Source organism: Sus scrofa, chromosome 13 (assembly GCF_054392235.1).
Source record: "Sus scrofa isolate SSC_HxYL_T2T_F1_AM1 chromosome 13, Sscrofa_HxYL_maternal_Yorkshire_Landrace_v2.0, whole genome shotgun sequence".
Classification (NCBI taxonomy): Eukaryota; Metazoa; Chordata; class Mammalia; order Artiodactyla; family Suidae; genus Sus; species Sus scrofa.
In genome coordinates, this window is record NC_139395.1 from 36,472,781 (window position 1) to 36,494,579 (window position 21,799).

The 21,799-nt window shown below is 36.9% G+C and overlaps 1 protein-coding gene across 50 annotated transcripts in view; it reads left to right on the forward strand.

The window, feature by feature from the left end:
* The window catches only part of LRRFIP2 (LRR binding FLII interacting protein 2), a 121,347-nt gene that overhangs the window by 57,711 nt on the left and 41,837 nt on the right, over positions 1-21,799 (forward strand). For 8 of the 50 annotated variants that reach the window (XM_021071625.2, XM_021071637.2, XM_021071641.2 and 5 more), the window contains 10 exons: positions 434-502; positions 4,086-4,127; positions 5,538-5,603; positions 7,480-7,554; positions 8,835-8,885; positions 8,968-9,006; positions 9,850-9,897; positions 10,355-10,411; positions 12,574-12,642; positions 15,184-15,273. The exons of 17 other annotated variants lie outside the window; for them this stretch is intronic. In XM_021071625.2, coding sequence (XP_020927284.2) covers positions 434-502; positions 4,086-4,127; positions 5,538-5,603; positions 7,480-7,554; positions 8,835-8,885; positions 8,968-9,006; positions 9,850-9,897; positions 10,355-10,411; positions 12,574-12,642; positions 15,184-15,273 — 606 coding nt within the window. The remainder of the gene's footprint in view (positions 1-433; positions 503-4,085; positions 4,128-5,537; positions 5,604-7,479; positions 7,555-8,834; positions 8,886-8,967; positions 9,007-9,849; positions 9,898-10,354; positions 10,412-12,573; positions 12,643-15,183; positions 15,274-21,799) is intronic. 25 more of the 50 variants (XM_084987760.1, XM_084987761.1, XM_084987770.1 and 22 more) reach the window with 10 other exon arrangements.

Consider the following 21,799-nt stretch of genomic DNA (forward strand, 5'->3'; position numbering starts at 1 on the left):
GAGCTGGAGATGGCGTCAGTGTTACGTTCTATATAAAAATAAAAAGAGCAGAATTAGTTCAAGAGTATGAATGGTAGGTTTGGGGGAGGAAGATTAAGTCAAAGCCCCAAGATAAGAATTGAAACACTCTGTTTCTTTAAAAAAAAAAAAAAATCCTTAAAAAAAAATCTTACAAATGCTTGGTCACTGCTTTATATAATGAAATACAAGATGACTACAAGGGAGAGGCCCAAAATTAGAGAGTGAGGTGATACTGAATCAGAGTGGTAGGAATGGATACACTGCAGTTGTCATTGGTAGAGATTTTTACTGGTGTTTGTGTTAGTTCCTATTATGTATCATTGACCTTAGCATAATTTTAATGAATTTAATTTTAATGTGCTTGCAATTTGTGTTTTCTTATCTACTCCCACACTGTTTAAATCCCTGGAAGAGCCCATTGAAGGACATAACAGGGACACACTGGAGCAGAGCCAGTACACCCAAAAGGAAGGAGATCATGGTGTGTAGCCCAGAAAAGTGTACAGTGTTAGTGCCACGCTTTCACTGTTGAAGCACAGAGTTCTGGGGGCATGAGTAATAGATACATTCTAACAGAAACTAACACTCGCTGGGCTTTGTCTCTAAAATATATATATATATATATTTTTTGTAGGATATAATGGCATGTTTGGAAGTATTTTATTCAGCTAGAGCCCTTAATATTTTCAGTTCTCCCTCTTTTGATGGATCATTTGTTTTTAAACAACATAAATATCATCTGGCATGTTTTGGAGGGTTCTTTTTGTTTACTTAGTTGTTCTAACAATAGTTAGGGATGTCCAAGTTATGGATTTTCCTGCCAGACTTCCCAATTTTTGTAACCACTTGAGCTCTACATTGTATTTTGGAAAAGGAAAATTAAAATAGTTTCAGTTCAACTTGTTAAATCCTATGTTTTTACAAAGTGTTGTTATTACATAGAGGATGAGAAGAAAAAAGATGTAACTGATTGTTTCATTGAATTTAGCTGGTTTTGAAGGATGGAATTGTTTATATGCAAGAATGTGTGGTTTGAGTAATACATGGTTTGGTCATGGTTTTCTTTATCTTTTTATTTTTTTTGTCTTTTGAGGGCTGCTCCCGCCGCATATGGAGGTTCCCAGGCTAGGGGTTGGATCGGAGCTCTGCCATAACCACAGCAACACCAGATCTAAGCTGCATCTGCAACCTACACCACAACTAACAGCAGACATGGTTTTGGTTTTTTTTGCCTTTTTTTTTTTTTATAGGGCCGCACCTGAGGCATATGGAGGTTCCTAAGCTAGGGGTCCAAGCAGAGCTGTAGCCATCAGCCTATGCCACTGCCATAGCAACTCCAGATCTGAGTCGTGTCTGTGACCCTTAACCCACTGAGCAAGGCCAGGAATCAAACCTGCAACCTCATGGTTCCTAGTCTGATTTTTTTCGCTAAGCCACAATGGAAACTCCCAGTCACGGTTTTTTGTTTTTTTTTTTTTTTTTTAGTAAACAAAAAAGATGTTATTAACTGAGGAAGGACATAAATAAAACTTCTATAAAGAGAGAACTTTATTTTCAATGAAGTGTCATTTACCACACAATGATATTTCACTGTTGCACACCATTTATCACCAAGTACATACCTTTAGGCGATTTAGACAATTTTGGATAAAGAATTTTTTTCCTTTTTAGGCCTGCACCTGAGGCATATGGAAGTTTCCAGGCCTAGAGGTCGAATCAGAGCTACAGCTGCCGGCCTTCGCCGCAGCCACAGCAACATGGGATCCAAGCCACGTCTGCGACATACACCACAGGTCATGGCAACACTGACCCACTGAGTGAGGCAACTGAGTCATCGAACCCGCATCCTCATGGACTCATTTCTGCTGTGCCAGAACGGGAACTCCTTAAGAAGATTTTTTTTGCATATGTAATAACAGTCTTTGTTGCTTGCCTTATATTTTGTTTTCAGGATAATATAAGAAAAGCATGCAAATGCATATTTTTGCTCCAGTACTTTTTAGTATTTATTACAATATCATTTTCACTGAATTTATACCAGTGGTAAAATGTACCACTTAGCCTTATACTTCTGAAATATATTTTTGGGGGTTTCTGCAATATCTTTTATAAATGACCAGCTTATGAGCATGAAGGGAGAGGCTTTGTTCTATTTGAATTGCTATTTTAATACTTCATTAAAACAATGTAATTTGGTCTTCAAGTGTATTATAAGACTTAATATTGCAAGAAATACGTTTTATGCCATGATCCAGTATACATATGCAGATATGTGCCTGTATATCCATAAGTATATTATAAGACTTAAAATTGCAAGAAATATATTTTATGCCATGATCCAGTATACATATGCAGATATGTGCCTATATCTATAAGTATATAAAATATTATTGAAACACGTTTCACAAAATAATATTTATACTTACTATATGTGATACATGCCAGTATATTCTCTTTTTTTAAAAAATTCTGATTGAAGGAGTTCCTGTTGTGGCTAAGCAGAAACGAATCTGACTAGTATCCATGAGGACACAGGTTTGATCCCTGGCCTCTCTCATTGGGTTAAGGATCCGGTGTTGCCATGACCTTTGCTGTAGATCACAGACATGGCTTGGATCTGGTGTTGATGCAGTGTAAGCCAGTGGCTGCAGCTCTGATTCAGCCCATAGCCTGGGAACCTCCATATGCCGAGGGTGTGGCTCTAAAAAGGCAAAGGAAAAAATGCTGGTTGAACCCATAAATTGATTTTATGAACTATCACCTGTTGCATCCCGATTAGAGAAGTGTTATTTTAGATCAAGTTTTTGACTAGTGTTGCCTAAGATCCTAAATGGCTGTAAGAGTTGCAAAAAAAAATATCTTTACACAAGAAACTCGTATATTGCTTTTATTTCTTTTTTACATTGTTTTAGTGTTTTCATTGCTCTTCTGGGTAAGAACACTTTAAAAAACCTGAGCCAAAATGCTTAAGAAACAAAGTTAGGAAACCACAGATCTGAGTAGTTACTATTTAATTCAGCTTCTCAGATTTGAAATGTGATGTTACATGTATTATTTTCTTAACCCTACATGAAATGTTTTTTTTTCTGGTCTTATTATAAATTTCACATTTTTTCCTTCCTTCCTTTCCTTTCTTTTCTTTCTTTCTTTTCTTTTTTTTTTTTTTTTTTTGTCATTTGTTTTTTTAAGACCACACCCACAGCATTTGGAGGTTCCCAGGCTAGGGGTCCAATCAGAGCTACAGCTGCTGGCCTACACCACAGTCACAGCAACTCGGGACCCGAGCCACATCACCAGATCTGAGCCACATCCTCAACCTACACCACAGCTCACGACAACACCAGATCCTTAACCCACTCAGTGAGGCCAGGGATTGAACCTACAACCTCATGGTTCCTTGTCAGATTTGTTTCTACTGTGCCATGATGGAAACTCCATACATATTTTTCTTTAATTTATATTTAATGCCACAATTATATGTAGACTTTGCTTTCTATACTTTGCTCTGACTAAGTTTCTAGTTTTGTCCAGTGTTTTTTTAATAGGGAAAGTTCTTCAGGAAAGAGATTTTTTAGGTGTGTGTCCACGAACTGATATAAGGGAACTCTCCCCATTTTGATTCTGCAGTATTTTTTTGTAAGCTTGATTATATTAGTTATGTGTTCTTGCTTCATTGCCATGTTCAAATGTTGGAAAATGATGGTGACAGTCATAGTAATACAAAGGAAAACATCTTTTGACTTAATTCCTGCATTTAAAGTCTTCCTTGGGTGTATTGTGTTGTAATATACTAGGATGACTCATCTTACCATTACTAATTATGAATTCTGTTTTTGAAAGAGAACATGAAGTTTTGCATATACATATAATTAAGCAATAACCTATACTAGGAAAGAGTGAGGGGGAAGAATATTCTTTGATTCAAATGTCATAGCCTTTGTGTTTAATAATTTTGGACTCTTAAAATAGTGGTGATTTTAAATAACTTTATGAATGTTACTTTTCCCCCTCTTTATATATCTGATTTTGGAAATACAACCAACTTTCATTTTCCTGAAATCCAGTATGATGCTCTCAAGGATAGACCATCAAGACTTTCATCATTAGTATGTAGTGCATGACTTTGTGTTGGATGTAGAATATTGTTTTATAAACACCTGATAGTGGTAACCATAGATTATGACTAACTTTTTCACAGGTTTGTTATGATGTTGTATGACTAACAAAGCAAAATCTCTTGGTTTGCAATTGTGGCATAATTTAGCATTTGAATAATTTTGTCTTTTAGTATTTCAGAATCAGATAAAAATTACATGCCTCCCTATTCAGGACCAAGATTGGTAGTAATATCTTTTCTTAAAATGATGAGCCACCCCGCTGACACTTACTCATTGCCCTGGAAGATGTGTTTCTAGTAGTTTTAATACACTCTGTACTATGACAGCACAGGCTCTACTGTGTTTCATGGTCTGTGTCATAAGCCAGCAGGTGTAAAAACATCCAGCAGTGACAAATGACACCTGAAATAGCAGTTATGTCCACTCATTTTTTGCCTGATTTTATTTGTTTTTAATGGATGTCATTTTGGTCAAGGAAGTTTAGTTAGCATGTTTTTCTTGGGTTAATATGTCCGTAGATTGCCTTAGCTTTTAGACTATATAGACAGTTCATAAATATTTAGGGTAATGTATAAAAGGAAAGATATGCATATGCAAAGAAGAAAATGAGTTTATAATCACTTATTCAGAATCTAGGTGTATTTCAGATGATTTGTGTAGAGCTGACTGTTGATAGCTTTGACACTTCTAGCTGCCCATTTCAGGCCAGCAGTACATACCTAGATTGGACTTCTGATCTGCCAATTGATCTGTTTAGTAGTATCGCCGTCCTCTTAATCTCCTTACACACACTTGGCTCTGTACTCCTAGGAGAGGTTATGTATTCAGACTGTGCTATTTTCAAAGGACTGGCATATAGGGGTATTGTCTAATAATGCTGCTGCTGCTCAAGATAACATTGGCTGTTTTCCTTTGAGCAGCACATGGTGTGGGACTGCTAAGTTGGGCTGAGAGCATGTCTCAGGCAGTGCAATGTCTTGCTCTCTGTCCTTTCAGTCTTGCTTTGGTTGATACACAGGATTGCTTTTTTGGCCTTTAGGTAAAGAGGATTATAGAAGGAAGTGGACTCTCCTGTCACTCATTCCTTTTTAAAGCAGATAGAGGGACTCAAATGAGGTGTAGGGTGAAGGTCCCTATAAATATCCTGCCTAGCTTTGAGTTCTAATTAAGTTTACTTTAGTTGACTAGACACTGATCTGAATGGACAGTTGTGTACAGAGGCTGTGAATATTAGCCAGTCAAGTGCAGGGAATCATTTACTAACAGGTGGGAAATAGAATGCATGTAGATTGCTCTGTGTCTCATGTGGCCCCTTCTGTGTATGATTTTATGATGAATTTTATTAAATTATTTTTAAACTTTATGATCCTTGAAGTTAATTTCAATATTTACTTCCAGAGTCATTCTTACAGTCATTCTTATGGAATGAAGAAGAGATCTTCTGGTTCTCATAAAGACCCACTGGTTAGTTCTGTTGTGTCTCATATCACAGTATTTTGTGTGGCTATAAAATTCACTGATTACTTTTAGGGAACTTAAGACTGATGACTGCATTGGTGTGTTCTTAGGGCATTGTTGAAACTTGATATACTGAAACATGACTTATCTGAACCTTATTTAAAAATAATTTTTTTTTACTTATAAGATTTAATAGCAAGTTAATATAGGCTAACTCTAGTGGCTAGGGTTAGGAAAATTTCACATGAAGTTCATTAACAATGTATCTTCATTTATGAACTATCCTTTGGAGGTATATACTTTAAGAATAGGTTTAGTGAGATTCTTGTACTTATTTTAGAAATCTGAATTGGTTTAATTGTGGTATTATAGGCCACCAAACTCATAGGTTTCATTCTGAATGACTGTTTTTATAGATATAAATTTGGGGGAACTGGAAATTAATTTCCTGGTAGAAATGATAAAGTATGTGATGGCAGAGCTCCCATGTTGTCTTGCAGAAAACTCTTCACTATATGATGTAATTAAGCTATAGAACTAACAGTGCTCTCCATTCCAGCCGACCTTGCTGAACAACATTTCTATGGAGGAAAAAAATGTCTAGAATGCCCATTTGGAGTGTTGGGAACACCTCTTCCCTGTCAGGTTGCTATAGCACTGGCAGGGAAAGTGTAGTCCCAAGCTCCCTGCTAATTCAGGGTTCCCATGGGAGGGGCTCTGACCATTTGTAGGATGGAGAGAGGGTTAGGAGGCCTTAGCTGGTAGAAATGAGGAAGGAGGAGAGAATGAAATGGAAAGGACTTTATCGAGAGGCCCTGAAGGGTGGAGTATTGGGAGCTCCGGGGAGAGGTGAGTCATGGTGCCTCAAGGAGGGTGCGGTGCGGGAAGGCAGGGCCAGGAGTGGCAGGGGTGGGGTAGGAGTAGGGGTGTCCCCGATTGCAGTGTCAACAGTGGAGGAGCAGTCTTTCAGTCAGGGATTGCCTGGATTTACTTAACCTTGAGTAAAAAAGGTAGAATCTTTTTTTTTTTTTTCTGTGCACAAATCATTTATTTGTGTTCATAAAAACTGGCTTGGCTTAAAAAGCTTTCTCTAAAAGATGAATGATGGTACTTTTGACCCTGGAGACAAAGGAGGAAATGGGGGGGGCAGCGGGTGGCCGGTCCTTCTGTCACAGACCCTTCTGAGTGGTCACTGACCACTGTTTAAAACAGCATGCATCTCGGGGGCGGGGGGGCGGGGGGGGGACACGATGTTAAATGGGTCCCAGGCATCACGCATTTATTCCTCCCTCAACAGTCATTTACAAAAAGGTAGAATCTTAAAGGGGATTTTTTCCCCCCTCAAGCAATCACAGTAATATAATTGGTGTAGTGTATTGAAGATTAACTTGCCATGGATGTTTAAGACCAGACCCGTATTTAGTGCTCACATTTCTCTCTGATTTGATCAGTTTATTTTGACAAATAATGAGATTAGAAGGAGTTTTGAAAAAAATAACTTTAATAATTTCTGTGGCATCGCCAAATAGATTATAAAAGATTATAAATTATTTATTTACCCTGGATTTTTTTTAGGAATTCCTAAATATGACATGGTAATAAATCACTTATTATTTCCATTCCATTTTGTCTAAGGGCTTATACTCTTGTTTTTGAAGTTAAAAAAATTCGTAATGACTTGATTTGAAAACAGTTAACCTTTAATATTAGCCTTTTTTGAGAAACTTAAAATAGTTATTTTGACTTTTACTTAATATAATTCAGTGCTTTAAAATTTTGTTTTTGAGGAGAAGCAGTTTGGCACCATCCGATTTTGCCTTTGTGTGTTGTTAGGTTAAAGCATTTACCCTAAGAAAAATGTGTTTAATTTTGCTTTTTGCAGAGTGGCCTCTACTTTGACCAGAGAAACTATAGCAGTCTTAGACATAGCAAACCCACCTCTGCCTACTATACTCGGGTTTGTCACAAGTTTTTTGGCTTCGTGTGTTTTATCCAGCTTTAACACATTTCTAACCCCCTGTTTTGTATTTTGACTAGTTAGAACTAATCTGTGAAAGGCTGTATATATTATTTTATGGTAACTGAATTTATATAGTGTGTATGAGTGTATCTTTAAGTGATGGGAACTATTGAATCACTATGTTTATAAATGAGTACCATTTTTCCAATTTTTTTAATGAAGAATATTTAACATACAAAAAAAGTCCAAAGAATTTTATAGTAACCACCTGTGTATGTACCACTCAGATTTTACAAATAACATTTTAATTATCTGTCTGACTGTTCCTTTATCCATCAGTCCGTCTTCTTGGGGGAGATGCATTTCAAAATAAGTTGTAGGCATCAGTACAATTTTACTAAAATTGTACATGTGAAAATTTAAGCTCTAAGTGGAATGAGAAGAATGTAATTATTTCATGTTAGGACCTCTTGTTTTTTAAAAGCATTTGGCATATCATATTATTTAAAGCACATTAAATATATGGACCACAGTGCATTTAAAGTAATTTAGTTGTCAAAACCTGCATACATAACCAAGATACTATTTTTCATGTCTGGTTGGGCTTGGTGAAAAAGAACTGAAAATTGTGTTTTGAGATGATATCAGGAAAAAAATTTAGTTACTTTTTTAAAAATGCTGTCCCTTGTTAGTGCATGGATTCATTGTGATGGGTACAATTTATCTAATTAAGGTACTTTGTCCATGGCTTGTTTTGAAATATAGGTTTTCTAATCTACTTGGAAAAGAGTGTTTATAGCAATAACTCAGAGCTCACTTATCTGGTTTCCCATAGTCAGGGTAAATAAGCCCCTTAGATGTCACAGGAGCTGCTGGTGGCAGGGATGTGGCCACTTTCTGCCACACTCCCTGTGCCATGGCCCTCTTTTCCTGAGTGTTTTCTTAGGTGGCCATCCCATCTCCTAACATCATTGTTCAAAGACCAGTAGAACTGAAACACATTTATAGAAAACTGTTCCAAGTGTTTTTCTTTCTTATCCCTTAAAACTGGTATTCAAAGAGATTTCTAATGTTAAGTTTTTCTCATTTTGTGTGTCACTTAACTACCTTAAATTTAGGAATTTCTAATGAATTATGGAGTATAAAATAAACAAATTTTCTACTCTTGATGGTGAGATCAATTCTCCATTTCTTTCTTTTTCTTTCTTTCCCTTTCATTTTTTTCTTCTTTTTCTTTTCTTTTTTTTTTCCTTACTTGTTTTGTTTTTGTTTCTTAGCAGTCTTCTTCCCTGTACAGCGACCCTCTGGCGACATCTAAGAGTTACAGGGTTAGTACTTCCTGAGGAGTGTGCTGCCTCCAGAGCTACCAGTTGGCTTTTCTTTGGGTTAAGTCATGCGATTTCTCCATAGGCCTCCCTTACTTCTGGTCTGCTGAGAAGTGCCAGTCTGGTTTGTATTTTCCTCTTCCAATGTGTGTATGCCTGCTGGGGCCATTGTCATGGAGCTGACTCTGGCTTAACATCTTTCCTCCAAAATTGTCAAGGACCCATGGCTTTAATGCTGTGTGTACTGCAAAATGTGTTGCCTGTGCTTAAAATACAAAACTTGAGGGGGTAAAAAGAAGCTGTTCTCTTCACAGAGGTAGATGCTTCTGGCTGTTGGTAGGCCCTTGCTTAGAATTGGTTTCCTGTAGAGGAGATTTGCATGGGCCTCACTACGCTTGCATATTTTGGTGAGATGGCTGCCCCCTGCATGGGACATCTTATTTGGGGGGGCTGAGGGGTGGACAGCTGTGGCCTTGGCCATGTTGTTACTAGGCTCTAATGGAGCCAGCTGTCTTGAAAGCAAAAACAACAGCTCTGTGTAATGTGCAAATTGAGAGTTAGTTAACTTTCAAGCTGTTGTTTGTTGAGTTGTGGCCTGTTCTAGTAGACTGGGAACCTGAGGCTTTGTGCTTAATTTTATTGTGCTGGTTGACAAAATGCTGTCTTTACCTCTCTTTTCAGTTCTGTTTCTTCTTTGAGAAAATAAATTTATAAATTTCTCCTAATTTCATAACATGATGATGAAAGGCAATGCTATAACCAGTGGTGCTTTTTAAATGAAGTGTGATCTTGAAGTTTTAGTGAGACTGACACAGGAATTTATGCATATATAAATGAGTATTATCATGTTGGGAGGCTGAACATTTAAATATATTCTTCAAAACTTTTTTGGAACTGAGTACCATGAAGAAATTGTCATTTTCAAAATAACTTTGAATAGATAAATGATATTTCCTTTGTTCTTTAGATGTCATTGTATGATGGTGGATTATATAACCCTTATGGTTCTCGAACTGTAAGTCTAACCAGGGGAGGTGGTGAGAAGGGTGAAGTGTATGTGGGCAGAGTTTACTTACAAAGAAAAAGTCATTTAATCTGACTGTAATTACTCTACAAGCTGTGGTCCTTCAGCTTGCCAATTATGACTCTCACCCGGGCTGTGAGAAAGCACCTGCCAGAACCCATGGCTTAAAGTATGAAGGCCATACAAGTAAAGAAACCCTCTTTCTTGCTCATTGGTTCCTCAGGAAGAAGATAAGAATAACACTTCTCAGGGCACCCCTTTTCTTCTCCCTTCTGCCATGGGCTGGTGGATCGTGGGGTTGGGAGTGAGGTGGAGTTCAGGCTAGAAGGAGTAACAGTGACCTTTACCTGGGAGCCAGGGATGAGCTAGGCCGAGGGTCACTAACGTATTGCCAGCAGGAAAAGGAGCTGATTGTATTGTAAAACGTTTTTTCTTGGAAACTTTATAGCCGTCTGAGTACAGTTTTTATTCATCAAGGACAAGTTCATCCCGAAGCAGTCCTGTGGTGAGCTTTCTAGTCTCCTTGCATGGTTTATGGACACTTTTGATTGTTTCATTAATCTCTACTCACAGTTCAGAATATTGTGGATGTGGTGTGTTTCACTTTTTTCTGCATGGATTATTGTTTTCCTTCAGTACACAAACTCAGTAACAAATTTGTCCTAATTGGTGGTTTCTATATGGATGTGACTGACCTAGCACGTGATTTCTTAAATGAGCTGGAACTAGTGCCATTAGAATTTTTTTTTAAATGTATATGTACCTATCATGTGTGTGGAAATTCTTATCTTCTCAGTGGTAGTAATTCAGGGTATGAGGTGGCTGCCCTATCCTTTTCCTTTCTCCTTTTCTCTTTCCCATCTCTACTTCCTACATTGAACCATTTCACTTCTTTAACCAGCCTTTCAATCAGTGGAGTAGGAGGAAAAGAAAAAACATTTCAGCTGTTAAAAATTGTTACCTAAAACACAGAACTGGGACAGTTGTAATCACCTAGTCTTTCTGTAGTAGTAAAACTTTTTTAAAATTTATAAACATAATATTAGCTTAAGGAAAGTACAAAGTCCACTGACCCTTTCCTCCTATATCCATTCCTCAAATGCAACCTCTGTTCTTATATATCCTTTCTGAGATATTATATATGTATATGTATTTATATTTATATACACAAATGTCCTTTATTAAATGATTCACATATATATTCCTCCTCACATTATTTCTTTACTCAAAATATGTTTTCAGGTCAGTATGTAAAGATTTACTTTATTCTGTTTATGACATTTAGAAGATTTTAAAAAGTAAACCATGCCCCTTACTATTTCCACTGAATGCCTCTTGGAGATAGTTTTAGGTTAGCACCTTTTTTTTTGAAGGCAATGTATCATTCCATTAGTGCCTGGGCAATACCTTTGAAAAATTGCTGCCGTTTTGATGGACATTTAGGTTGTCAGATTTTTGCTACTATAGACATTTGTACAGTGAACATGTTTATACGGGTATATTTTTGTGTACTTATATGTAGATCTATCTACATGGTAAATTGCTAATCATGAAATAATCAGAATCAATAAGTACAAATATTTAAATTATGATATATATTGCCATCTTACCCACCAAAAAGACTGCACTAATTAACATTTTCAATAGCAAATAATGACCTTGGAACTACCTTGTTCTCAGCAATGTCAAAACTGGAGAAATTTTTAAGCAGTTTCTTAACAGTCAAATGCAGGTTACTTTGTGGAGTAGAATAGATGAGTTATATGAACTTTATTTTACATATATGTTTGGCTCAGTTTTGCCATTTCCAAGTAGCACTTATCAAGAATTCCACTCTTAGAGTTAACAAAAAAGTTATTTACGGGGATGTTTAAGGAGATAAAAAGTTTTTCACATAAGGAGGGAGTTTACTTTTAACCTACCTGGTAATAAAATTTCACTTGGCAATTTTTGGGCTTAGCATTTTTAATGTCCCAACTATGATAGTCCCTTGCAAGCAAAATTATGGTAATATTTTCAATCAAGTGTAGAATCCTGTCCTTGTATGCTGGCTAAATGCTATTTCATTTGCAAGTTGGGCTGAGTTATTATCCCAGTGATGCCAGAATGGTTTCTTAGTGATGTCAGAATGGAAGTAACCTACACATACTGAAGGTATCTTCCACTGCTGGTGATGTTAGAAATATCTCCACCTTTTGCCTAGGAATGAATAAAGGAAAATAAGAACCATCCTTTCAGTGTCCTTGCTGGTAGGAAATTCTATCTTTGACTTATATTATTTCACTTAAGAAGGTTATTTTATTTTCTCTCCCAAACTAAAACATTAAGTGTATTTGTTGACCCCTGATAGGATCCCAAAGGGCCTAGAGGTCCCTAGCTGGTTTTCACTAACAGAGTAACCCCACCCCTTTTCTTTAATTTAACTTAAATAAAAGATAAAGTACAGTTTTACTTTTTGTGCTTTTTGGAAATATCTTTTGATTATTTTAATGATCATTCATCATACCTTGAAGCAGCTTTTTGGTTTAATGTTGTGCGATAGGTCATGCTAGTTATAATGCTCATAGTATTTGCCTGCCTTCCAAAGCCTTACGTCATGTGCTTATAGTCAGGTAAGACCTGTAATGAAATTGCATCTTTTTCATTATATGCTTTTAATATCTGTAGTTTATCGACGATGACACTGCAAGCATTGCCTCTTCTGGTCGTGCCAGCCATGGGCAAAAGGAGAGTGTGGTGAGCGTAGTTTGCATGCAAACACATACAATAAGTTTTAAAATTGCAGCACTTTGAGATCACATGAAATCTATTGGAAAATGAAATTTGCACTTGATGTAATGAGCATTTGCTTCAAATTCAGTTTATATGAATAATGTGCCTTCAGGAATGTATTCTTGAGAATACATTTTCTCCGTCGGCTATGTAACCTATCCTAATGACACTTCTTATATGCTAGTCATTGCATACTTGAAAGATTCTCACTTTTTATTCTTTTTTGCTGTTTTATGCAGTGTTTTATGTTGCTGTATTTGTATAATCCATCAAAACCAAAACATTTTTAAAGCAATATTAGTGCTTCCACATTGTTTAAACTCATTACTATGGATTAGAAATCATGCTATTAGTTGCTCTTTCGACATGTATTTAAATTTATGTTTATGCGTCTTTAAGGCCTGTGTATTTTTGAGTTACTAATGGCAAAATTAAGAAATTCTACCTTTAGGAGTCAACTAGAGTTTCATTGTAGAGGTAACAAAATAGCTATTAGAATACAAATTATGTAACTTCAGGTTATTCTTTCAATGAAGCAAGAAATTTTAAAGAGAGCTGACGACATTTTTGCTATACTTAAGAATGGATTAGAAAATTATATTGGTGAGGATGATGTATCAGCTTAGAGCAAAAAGGAAAAAAAAAAAGAGAGAACCTAGTGACTAAGAGGCTATATTATAATTCCTTTAAGAAAATCGAAGGCCATTTAATGAGTCATGTTTTGTAAAAGATTGTAAATCCAAAGTTTTCATAGAATAGGGGAAATACAAAAGCTTGTAAGCTTTGTTTCCAGAAATTTAGTCATCTAGTTAAGATAGTTGTGGTCCATTGGCAAGTTAATTAATGCTCATACACTAGCTGAAGGAGAAAGAACAGTCCATGACATCTGAAAGCACCCCAGAATGAGATGGAGTGCAAAGGGCAGCGACTCTGAAATAATGATGCTTGGCCTTAACCCATCTCTCCAACCTTTTAGTTGTGTTAAAAGAATTTTTTTTTTTAATTTATACAATAGGCATGTAATGACTATCTTCATATAGAAAATAGCTATAAAAGTTCTGAGCCAGTGGCTACCATTATATTATTCTATGTAAGTCTTAAGTCATATTTATTATTGTTCTTGTGAACAAGAATACTGTTGCTTAATTGTTTGTTTGCTTTTTAGGGCCACACCTGCATATTTGAAAGTTCCCAGGCTAGGATTTGAATCAGAGCTGCAACTGCCAGCCTACACCACAGCCACAGCAATGCAGGATTCGAGCCATGTCTGTGACCTACACTACAGCTCATGGCAATGCCAGATTTTTAACCCACTAAGCGAGGCCAGGGATTGAACCCGCATCCTCATGGATACTGGTCAGATTCATTTCCACTGAGCCGCAGTGGGAACTCCCTATTGTTGCTTAATTGTATTACCTCTTAGCAAAACTTAATATTGGTAAGCCTTGAAGAAGGCATCTTCGTGGATGGGCTTCCAGATTCCTTTCAGGAAGAGCAGAGTTTGTAAGCAAGGTAATCAGACAGAGCTGAGATAAGAAATAGCTGATGAATGAAGTAAAAAAAAAAAGTTCATTGTTTATTTATTATTCAACACATATTTGAATTTATAACTACCTGCTATATGTGAGGCACTGTGTTAAGTGCTGGGAATAATGTGGTAAGCCACACAGGCCAGATTTCTGATTTCATGGAGCTTATGTATCTTAGTGAAGGAAATAGAACATAAACTAGTAAAGAAAGGGACAAAAAGAAAAGGTAAACCCAGGGTCTTGAAGAGAAAAAGTAAGTGAAATGACAGAGGACATTGAGGGTGTGTGTGTGTGTGTGTGTGTCCGTCCCCATCCGTCCTTTTGGATGAGGTTTCTCTGAAGGAGGTGACCTTTGAGCTGAAAGTCAAATGTGAGGAGCCAGCTGTTTGAGGAAGAGCTGGGCAGAGAGCGTCCTAGGCCAGAGGTAGGAAGAGACTGGGTACAAAGTTTGGGGAACCATAAAGAGGCCAGTGTGGTTCTCTTGTTGTTTTGTTCTGCAGTTCTCCATCTTGAAGAATATGAAAAAGAGGGAACTGTGGAAATTGGGTGAAAGGCACAGTGAATACTCTGCAAATAGTTCTACAGTCACTGATTAATGGAGTCAATAGCTATAATGCACTATAAATTTGTAAAATATAGTAGAATCTTTAGGTGAATGCTACCCTAGAATCCCTCTGGTGAGGGTGATGCTGGTCTTCAGGCAGCAGATGGATGATCTGTATAGCAAAGAGAAAACTACGATGAAGAAGAGCTTATTTTAGGGAGCTGTGGTATCATTTCGAATACCACATTACATTTCTGTCTTTCTTCTGGAGCAGGTAAACTATAACAGTTTCCTCATTTCCTTTCATTCTTTATCACGCACCCAAAAGCGGAACAGTTTGCCCCCATATGCTAAAGTTCTTATCTTTTTCTTCTCTCTTTCCTTAACTTTTAAAACATCTCATTTTTTTTTTTTTTTTTTTCTGGCTAAAAGGTCTCTGCTGCTGATTATTTCAGTCGATCCAATCGTAGGGGGAGCATTGTCTCCGACGTGGATGATGTCAGCATCCCAGATGTGACCAGTGTGAGTGCATCGCATGGGGACTCATTGTCCCAGGCGTGTGACTAACAGCTAACACAGTAGCTATTTTAAAATTTGGAACTTTGAGTTCCCATTGTGGTGCAGCAGAAATAAATCTAACTAATATCCATGAGGATGCAGGTTCAATCCCTGGCCTCACTCAGTGGATTGGGGATCCAGTGTTGTCGTGAGCTGTGGTGTAGTTTGCAGATGTAGCTTGGATCCCTTGTTACTATGGCTGTGGCTTACGCTGGCAGCTGTAGCTCCAATTGGACCCCTAGTCTGGGAACTTCCATGTGCCACGAGTGCAGCCCTAAAAAAGACAAAAAAACAAAAACAAAAAAACCCTTAAAAAATAGTTATTTGTTTTGAAATGTGTATATTGCTATGTTCTGATTTTTAAAATCGGATACAACATTACATTTGTGGTATCACATCTGTCTTTCTTTTTGTTTGTGTCTGCAGAAATTTTACTCCATAGAACCCATTAGCAGCTCCAACAATGATCCATATTTTGCCAGTTTTGTTTCAGCTGTTTCTTTACCCTTTCCTCTTTTTTTTCTGAATTATTTTAAAGTAAATCCCATACATCATGCCATTTCCCAGTAAAAGGTTCAGTACTGAGCACATTTCTAGTTGAGAACTTTATTTACTGTGCCATCATCATATCTAATAAAATGAAAATTAAGTCTTTAAAATCATCTAGTTCCTAGCTCATATTTAGATATTCCTCATCAGTGTTAAAATTTCCTTCCCTTTTCATTTTGGTGAATCCATAAATTTTTAGATAAACTTTGGGGAAGATTGAACAGTAAAATATACTACTTATTAAAATGTCACTAATTCATAGTAACTGGGAAGACTCTGTATGGATTTTGAATATTTGAATTATGGCATTGTTTTAAAGAAATGCCTATCCATTGCTTTTACATTCTTTGGGAACTGAATTTAGGAAAGAGTGTCCAGTAGAAATGCCTTGAGGCATTTACCTTAGTGAACGAACCCTGACCAGCAGGAATCTACCTTCCTGATTTATCTGACAGCCTGATTTCCTGTCTGTAACACCTTCTTTCTATTGCTGACATTAGTATTGTTTTGCTCTTGGACCAAGACTGTCCTAATTATCAAGTGCTTTGAATCACATGAAGCAGGGTTTCTTAAAAAGCTAGGCAGTTTTGTAATGAAGAGATAATGATTTATATTTAGCACATCACCGAGTGTATTAAATAGCTATTTCTGAATGATTAATCCTAGAAAACAATTTTAAGTGTGGTCCTTAAGTATTCCAGATTGTTGACTCTCAAAGCTGGCTAAACAACAGTCCCATCTTGGACTAGTTGGATGGTCAGATCAAGGAATCTCCCTGTACACAAAGTTAGAAGACTGGCTCCCAGGTCCTTCACCTGAAGTAATTGCCCATTTTATTAATTTGCTTAGTAACCTGTTTTTTCATAAATATAAACAGTTTAATTTCTTGTGTACACCTTTTATCTTAAAAACTTTGAATTCTTTTAACATCTCGTGTGATGTCTGAATGATTGGTTATGTTGTCCTTATGTTTATTTCTTGGCAATTTATTTTAGTAACTACACAGAAGTGAAAAGATTGCCAGTATTTTTTTTTTTTTTTTTTTTTTTTGTCTTTTTGCTATTTCTTGGGCCGCTCCCACAGCATATGGAGTTTCCCAGGCTAGGGGTCTAATCGGAGCTGTAGCTGCCAGCCTATGCCAGAGCCACAGCAACTCGGGATCCGAGCCGCGTCTGCAACCTACACCATAGCTCACGGCAACGCCGGATCGTTAACCCAGTGAGCAAGGGCAGGGATCAAACCCACAACCTCATGGTTCCTAGTCGGATTCGTTAACCACTGCGCCACGACGGGAACTCCAGATTGCCAGTATTTTAAGTCTTCCACTGCCTCTACTAACTAAGTAAAAATTCTTTTCTTTTCATGTATATTTCGATTTATCTACATATTTTAATAAAGGTTATATATTTTAGGAGTTCCTGTCTGGCTCAGCAGAAACAAATCTGACTAGTATCGATGAGGACACAGGTTCGATCCCTGGCCTCGCTCAGTGGGTTAAGGAGCCAGTGTTGCCATGAGCTGTGGTGCAGCTCAGATCTGGCATTGCTGTTGCTGTGGCTGTGGCATAGGCCAGCAGCTATGGCTCCAATTCGACCCCTAGCCTGGGAACCTCCATATGCTGTGGGTGCAGCCCTAAAAAGACAAAAAAAAAAAAAATATATATATATATATCAATATATATATATATACACACATACTAAAGGTATAAAACATAATGATTTAATATACGTGTATATAGGGTATGCATATCAAATCATGCTGTTTACCTTATAACATAAGGAAAAGATTCTTTAGAGCAGTGGTTGACTCTGGCTAGCTCCCTGTTATTTTATAGCCTACAAGCCACTTTTTTTTTTTTTTTAATGGTTATTTAAGTACTTATATAATATCCTTAATTTTGCCTCTGGGCAAAGCCTGAAATACATGTTGGTCCCCTCTCTAGAGCAAAAAATTTTCTCTAATACTATTTCTTTTAAAGGTTATGCTAGAATTCAGCTCACTTTAGACAAATAAAAAGTGGACTTGATGTTGGTAAGATCTCTTCCCCCCCCACACACAGTTTTTAAAAAGATAAGCTGGAAATATGAATTTTTTTTATGTGAACTATCCCGATTTTTAAATGTAGACAATGAATTTTAAAATTATTTATTTATTTATTTATTATTATTATTTTTTTAGCTATTTCTTGGGCCGCTCCGTGGCATATGGAGGTTCCCAGGCTAGGGGTTGAATCGGAGCTATAGCCACCGGCCTACGCCAGAGCCACAGCAACGCGGGATCCGAGCCGCGTCTGCAACCTACATCACAGCTCACGGCAACGCCGGATCGTTAACCCACTGAGCAAGGGCAGGAACCGAACCCGCAACCTCATGGTTCCTAGTCGGATTCGTTAACCACTGCGCCACGATGGGAACTCCTGAATTTAAAAATTTAAAAGATAACTTCTGGCTTCCTCATTGTGGATCAAATATATGTGTACAGTCTGCTAGTTTATAACCTCTGAGCTAGAAGGTGGTGGAAAAGGTACAAGGTCTTAAGACTGAATACAGTAGTTCTAGCCTCTTGCCTCTTCTTTTGCATTGTTTTCCTTTCTGTCCCTTAGGTCAGGCTAGAGGGAAGAAAAGGAATGTACGTGTGCTTAACTTTAGTTTTATCAATTATTAATAATTAGATCATTTCTGAATAAACTCCTCAGCCATTTTTTTTAGGAGATTATTAAAAGTAATTTTTCCCTTCCCTTCTATGGTTGGGATCTTCTGTTTTCTAGTTTTTTTTCCAAGTAGAATTTTTGAATAACATAATCAAGTCAGTATATACATATAAATTAGAAGTTAACAAAGGATTAGAATCCAATGACTGCATTAAACAAACTATACTATAAATACTTAACTAGATTATAATTTTATACTTTTTTTTGTTTAAATGGCCACATCTTCAACATATGGAAGTTCCTGGGTCAGGGATTGAATCTGAGTCCCTGCTGCGACCTACACACAGCTGCAGCAATACAGGATCCTTTAACCTGCTGCACCAGGCTAGGGCTTAAACCTGTGCCGCCACAGCAACCCAAGCCACTACAGTCAGGTTCTTAACCCACTGTGCCACAGCAGGAACTCCCTAATTTTACACCTTTTGAAAAAATAAGTGATGTTTATTTGGATGCCTTAATATAATCCTTTTATCTCTTGATCACACATTATATTAGATTTATGATATGGTTGACAAAATGGTTGCTTCATGCTGAAAGTGACCACACATCAGATATGCATAGCCCAATTTTGTCAAATCTCAACTCTCCTTTTAAGAGAAAAAATATAATTTTGAACAGAATACGCCTTTGTTTCTAACCAACTCTTTCAAATGATAGTATTAAAATATACTCACAGGTAAAATTCTCTTTCCATTTTAAAAGGTTCAATTGTATACCATTTTAGTAGAATAAAATTCTTTCAAAGTAGCCATATGCTAAAACAAAGATCAAAGGGCTTCTTAATCAGAAAATAAGAAATACCTTTCTTTTAAAAAGAAATGGTGTCAAAGATTTGACAAGAAATCTTTTCAAGAAATATTTCTCATATGTGCTAGTTTCAACAAATAGTCAAGGAGTTTAGATCTAAAGTGAAACAAAATATAATCTATAATGTCAAGAGCAAAGCATTTTCAGATTTCTTAGACGCAGAGGCATTTATGACTGAAATATGGAGAAGATAATATTTAAGACTTTGTTTACTAGTTGATAATTTGATTTTTTTTTTTTTTTTTCTTTTTAAAAAGGACCACATTTGCGGCACATGGAAATTCCTGGGCCAGGGGTCAGATCAGAGCTGCAGCTGCTGGCCTACACCACAGCCATGGCAACACCGGATCTGAGCCACATCTTCAGCTTGTGGCAACACTGGATTCTTAACCCACTAAGCAAGGCCAGGGATCAAACCTGCATCCTTGTGAACATTATTGGGTTCTTAACCTGCTAAGCCGCCAAGGGAACTCCCAACTTGAAATTCTTTTTTTTTTTTTTTGTAAGATTTTTATTTTTTCTATTATAGCTGATTTACAATGTTCTGTCAATTTCTGCTGTACGACAAAGTAACCCAGTTATACATTTATGTATACATTCTTTTTCTCACATTATCTTCCGCCATGTTCCATCACAAGTGACTAGATAGAGTTCCCTGTGCTATATAGCAGGATCTTATTGCTTATCCACTGCAAATACAGTATTTTGCATCTACTAACCCCAGACTCCAGTCCATCCTACTCCCTCCCCTTTCCCCTTGGCAACCACAAGTTCGTTCTCCAAGTCCATGAGTTTGTTTCTTTTCTGTGGTAAAAAGTTCATTTGTGCAGTATATTAGATTCCAGATGTAAGTGATATCGTATGGTATTTGTCTTTCTCTTTCTGACTTACTTCACAGTATGAGAGTCTCTATTTCCATCCATGTTGCTGCAAGTGGTATTATTTTGTTCTTTTTTTATGGCTCAGTAGTATTCCATTGTGTATATATGTACCACATCTTCTTAATCCATTCATCTTTCAAGGGACATTTAGGTTGTTTCCATGTCTTAGCTATTGTGAATAGTGCTGCAGTGATCATAGGGGTGCATATATCTTTTTCAATGAAAGTTTTGTCTGGATATATACCCAGGAGTGGGATTGCTGGATCATATGGTAGTTTTCCATTTAGTTTTCTGAAGTACCTCCATACTGTTTTCCAAAGTGGTTGTACCAATTTATATTCCCAACAACAGTTGAAGAAGGGTAAATTTTTCTCCACACCTTCTCCAGCATTTGTTTGTTGACTTGCTAAGGATGGCATTCTGACTAGTGTGAGGTGGGACCTCATTGTGGTTTGGATTTGCATTTCTCTGATATCTGGTGATGTTGAGCACTTTTTCATGTGCTTGTTGGCCATCTGTATATCTTCTTTGGAGAAATGTCTACTCAGGTCTTTTGCCCATTTTTCAATTGGGTTGTTGTTTTTGCTGTTGAATTGTTGAAATTCTTAAAAGAAGCGATAAACTTTGCCATCATGTGCTCTTCTTTGCACATTAATATAAATATGAAATATTGCAAGCCTGTTAGCTAACTTTCAGTTTTTAACTATCAAGGAAACTCTTTTCTTGATTGGAAAATTACCTATTTAACTATTTAGGAATGTAATGGCATAATATTTAAGATTTTTGACAATAGTAGGCTATAGTCAGTATTTTTTTTTTTTTGGTGCTCTGATTTTTTTTTTAATAATGATTTTTATTTTTTCCTTTATAGCTGGTTTACAGTGTTCTGTCAGTTTTCTACTGTACAGCAAGGTGACCCAGTCACACATACATATACTTTCGTTTTTCTCACATTAGCATGCTCCATCACAAGTGACCAGACATAGTTCCCAGTGCTGTACAGCAGGATCTCATTGCTTATCCATTCCAAAGGCAGTAGTTTGCATCTATTAACCCCCAATTCCGGTCCATCCCACTCCCCCTCTCCCCTTGGCATGCACAAGTCTGTTCTCCATGTCCATGATTTTTTTTTCTGTGGAAAGGTTCATTTGTGCCATATATTAGATGCCAGATATAAGCGATATCATATGGTATTATTTTTCTCTTTCTGACTTACTTAGTATGAGAGTCTCTGGTTCCATCAATGTTGCTGCAAATGGCATTATTTTGTTCTTTTTTATAGCTGAGTAGTGTTCCATTGTGTGTATATATACCCCATCTTCTTAATCCATTCATCTGTCGATGGACATTTAGCTTGTTTCCATGCCTTGGCTATTGTGAATAGTGCTGCAGTGAACATGTGGGTGCATGTCTTTTTCAAGGAAAATTTTGTCTGGATATATGCCCAAGAGTGGGATTACTGGGTCATATGGTAGTTCTATGTATAGTTAGTTTTCTAAGGTACCTCCGTACTGTTTTCTATATATAGTTTTCTAAGGTACTT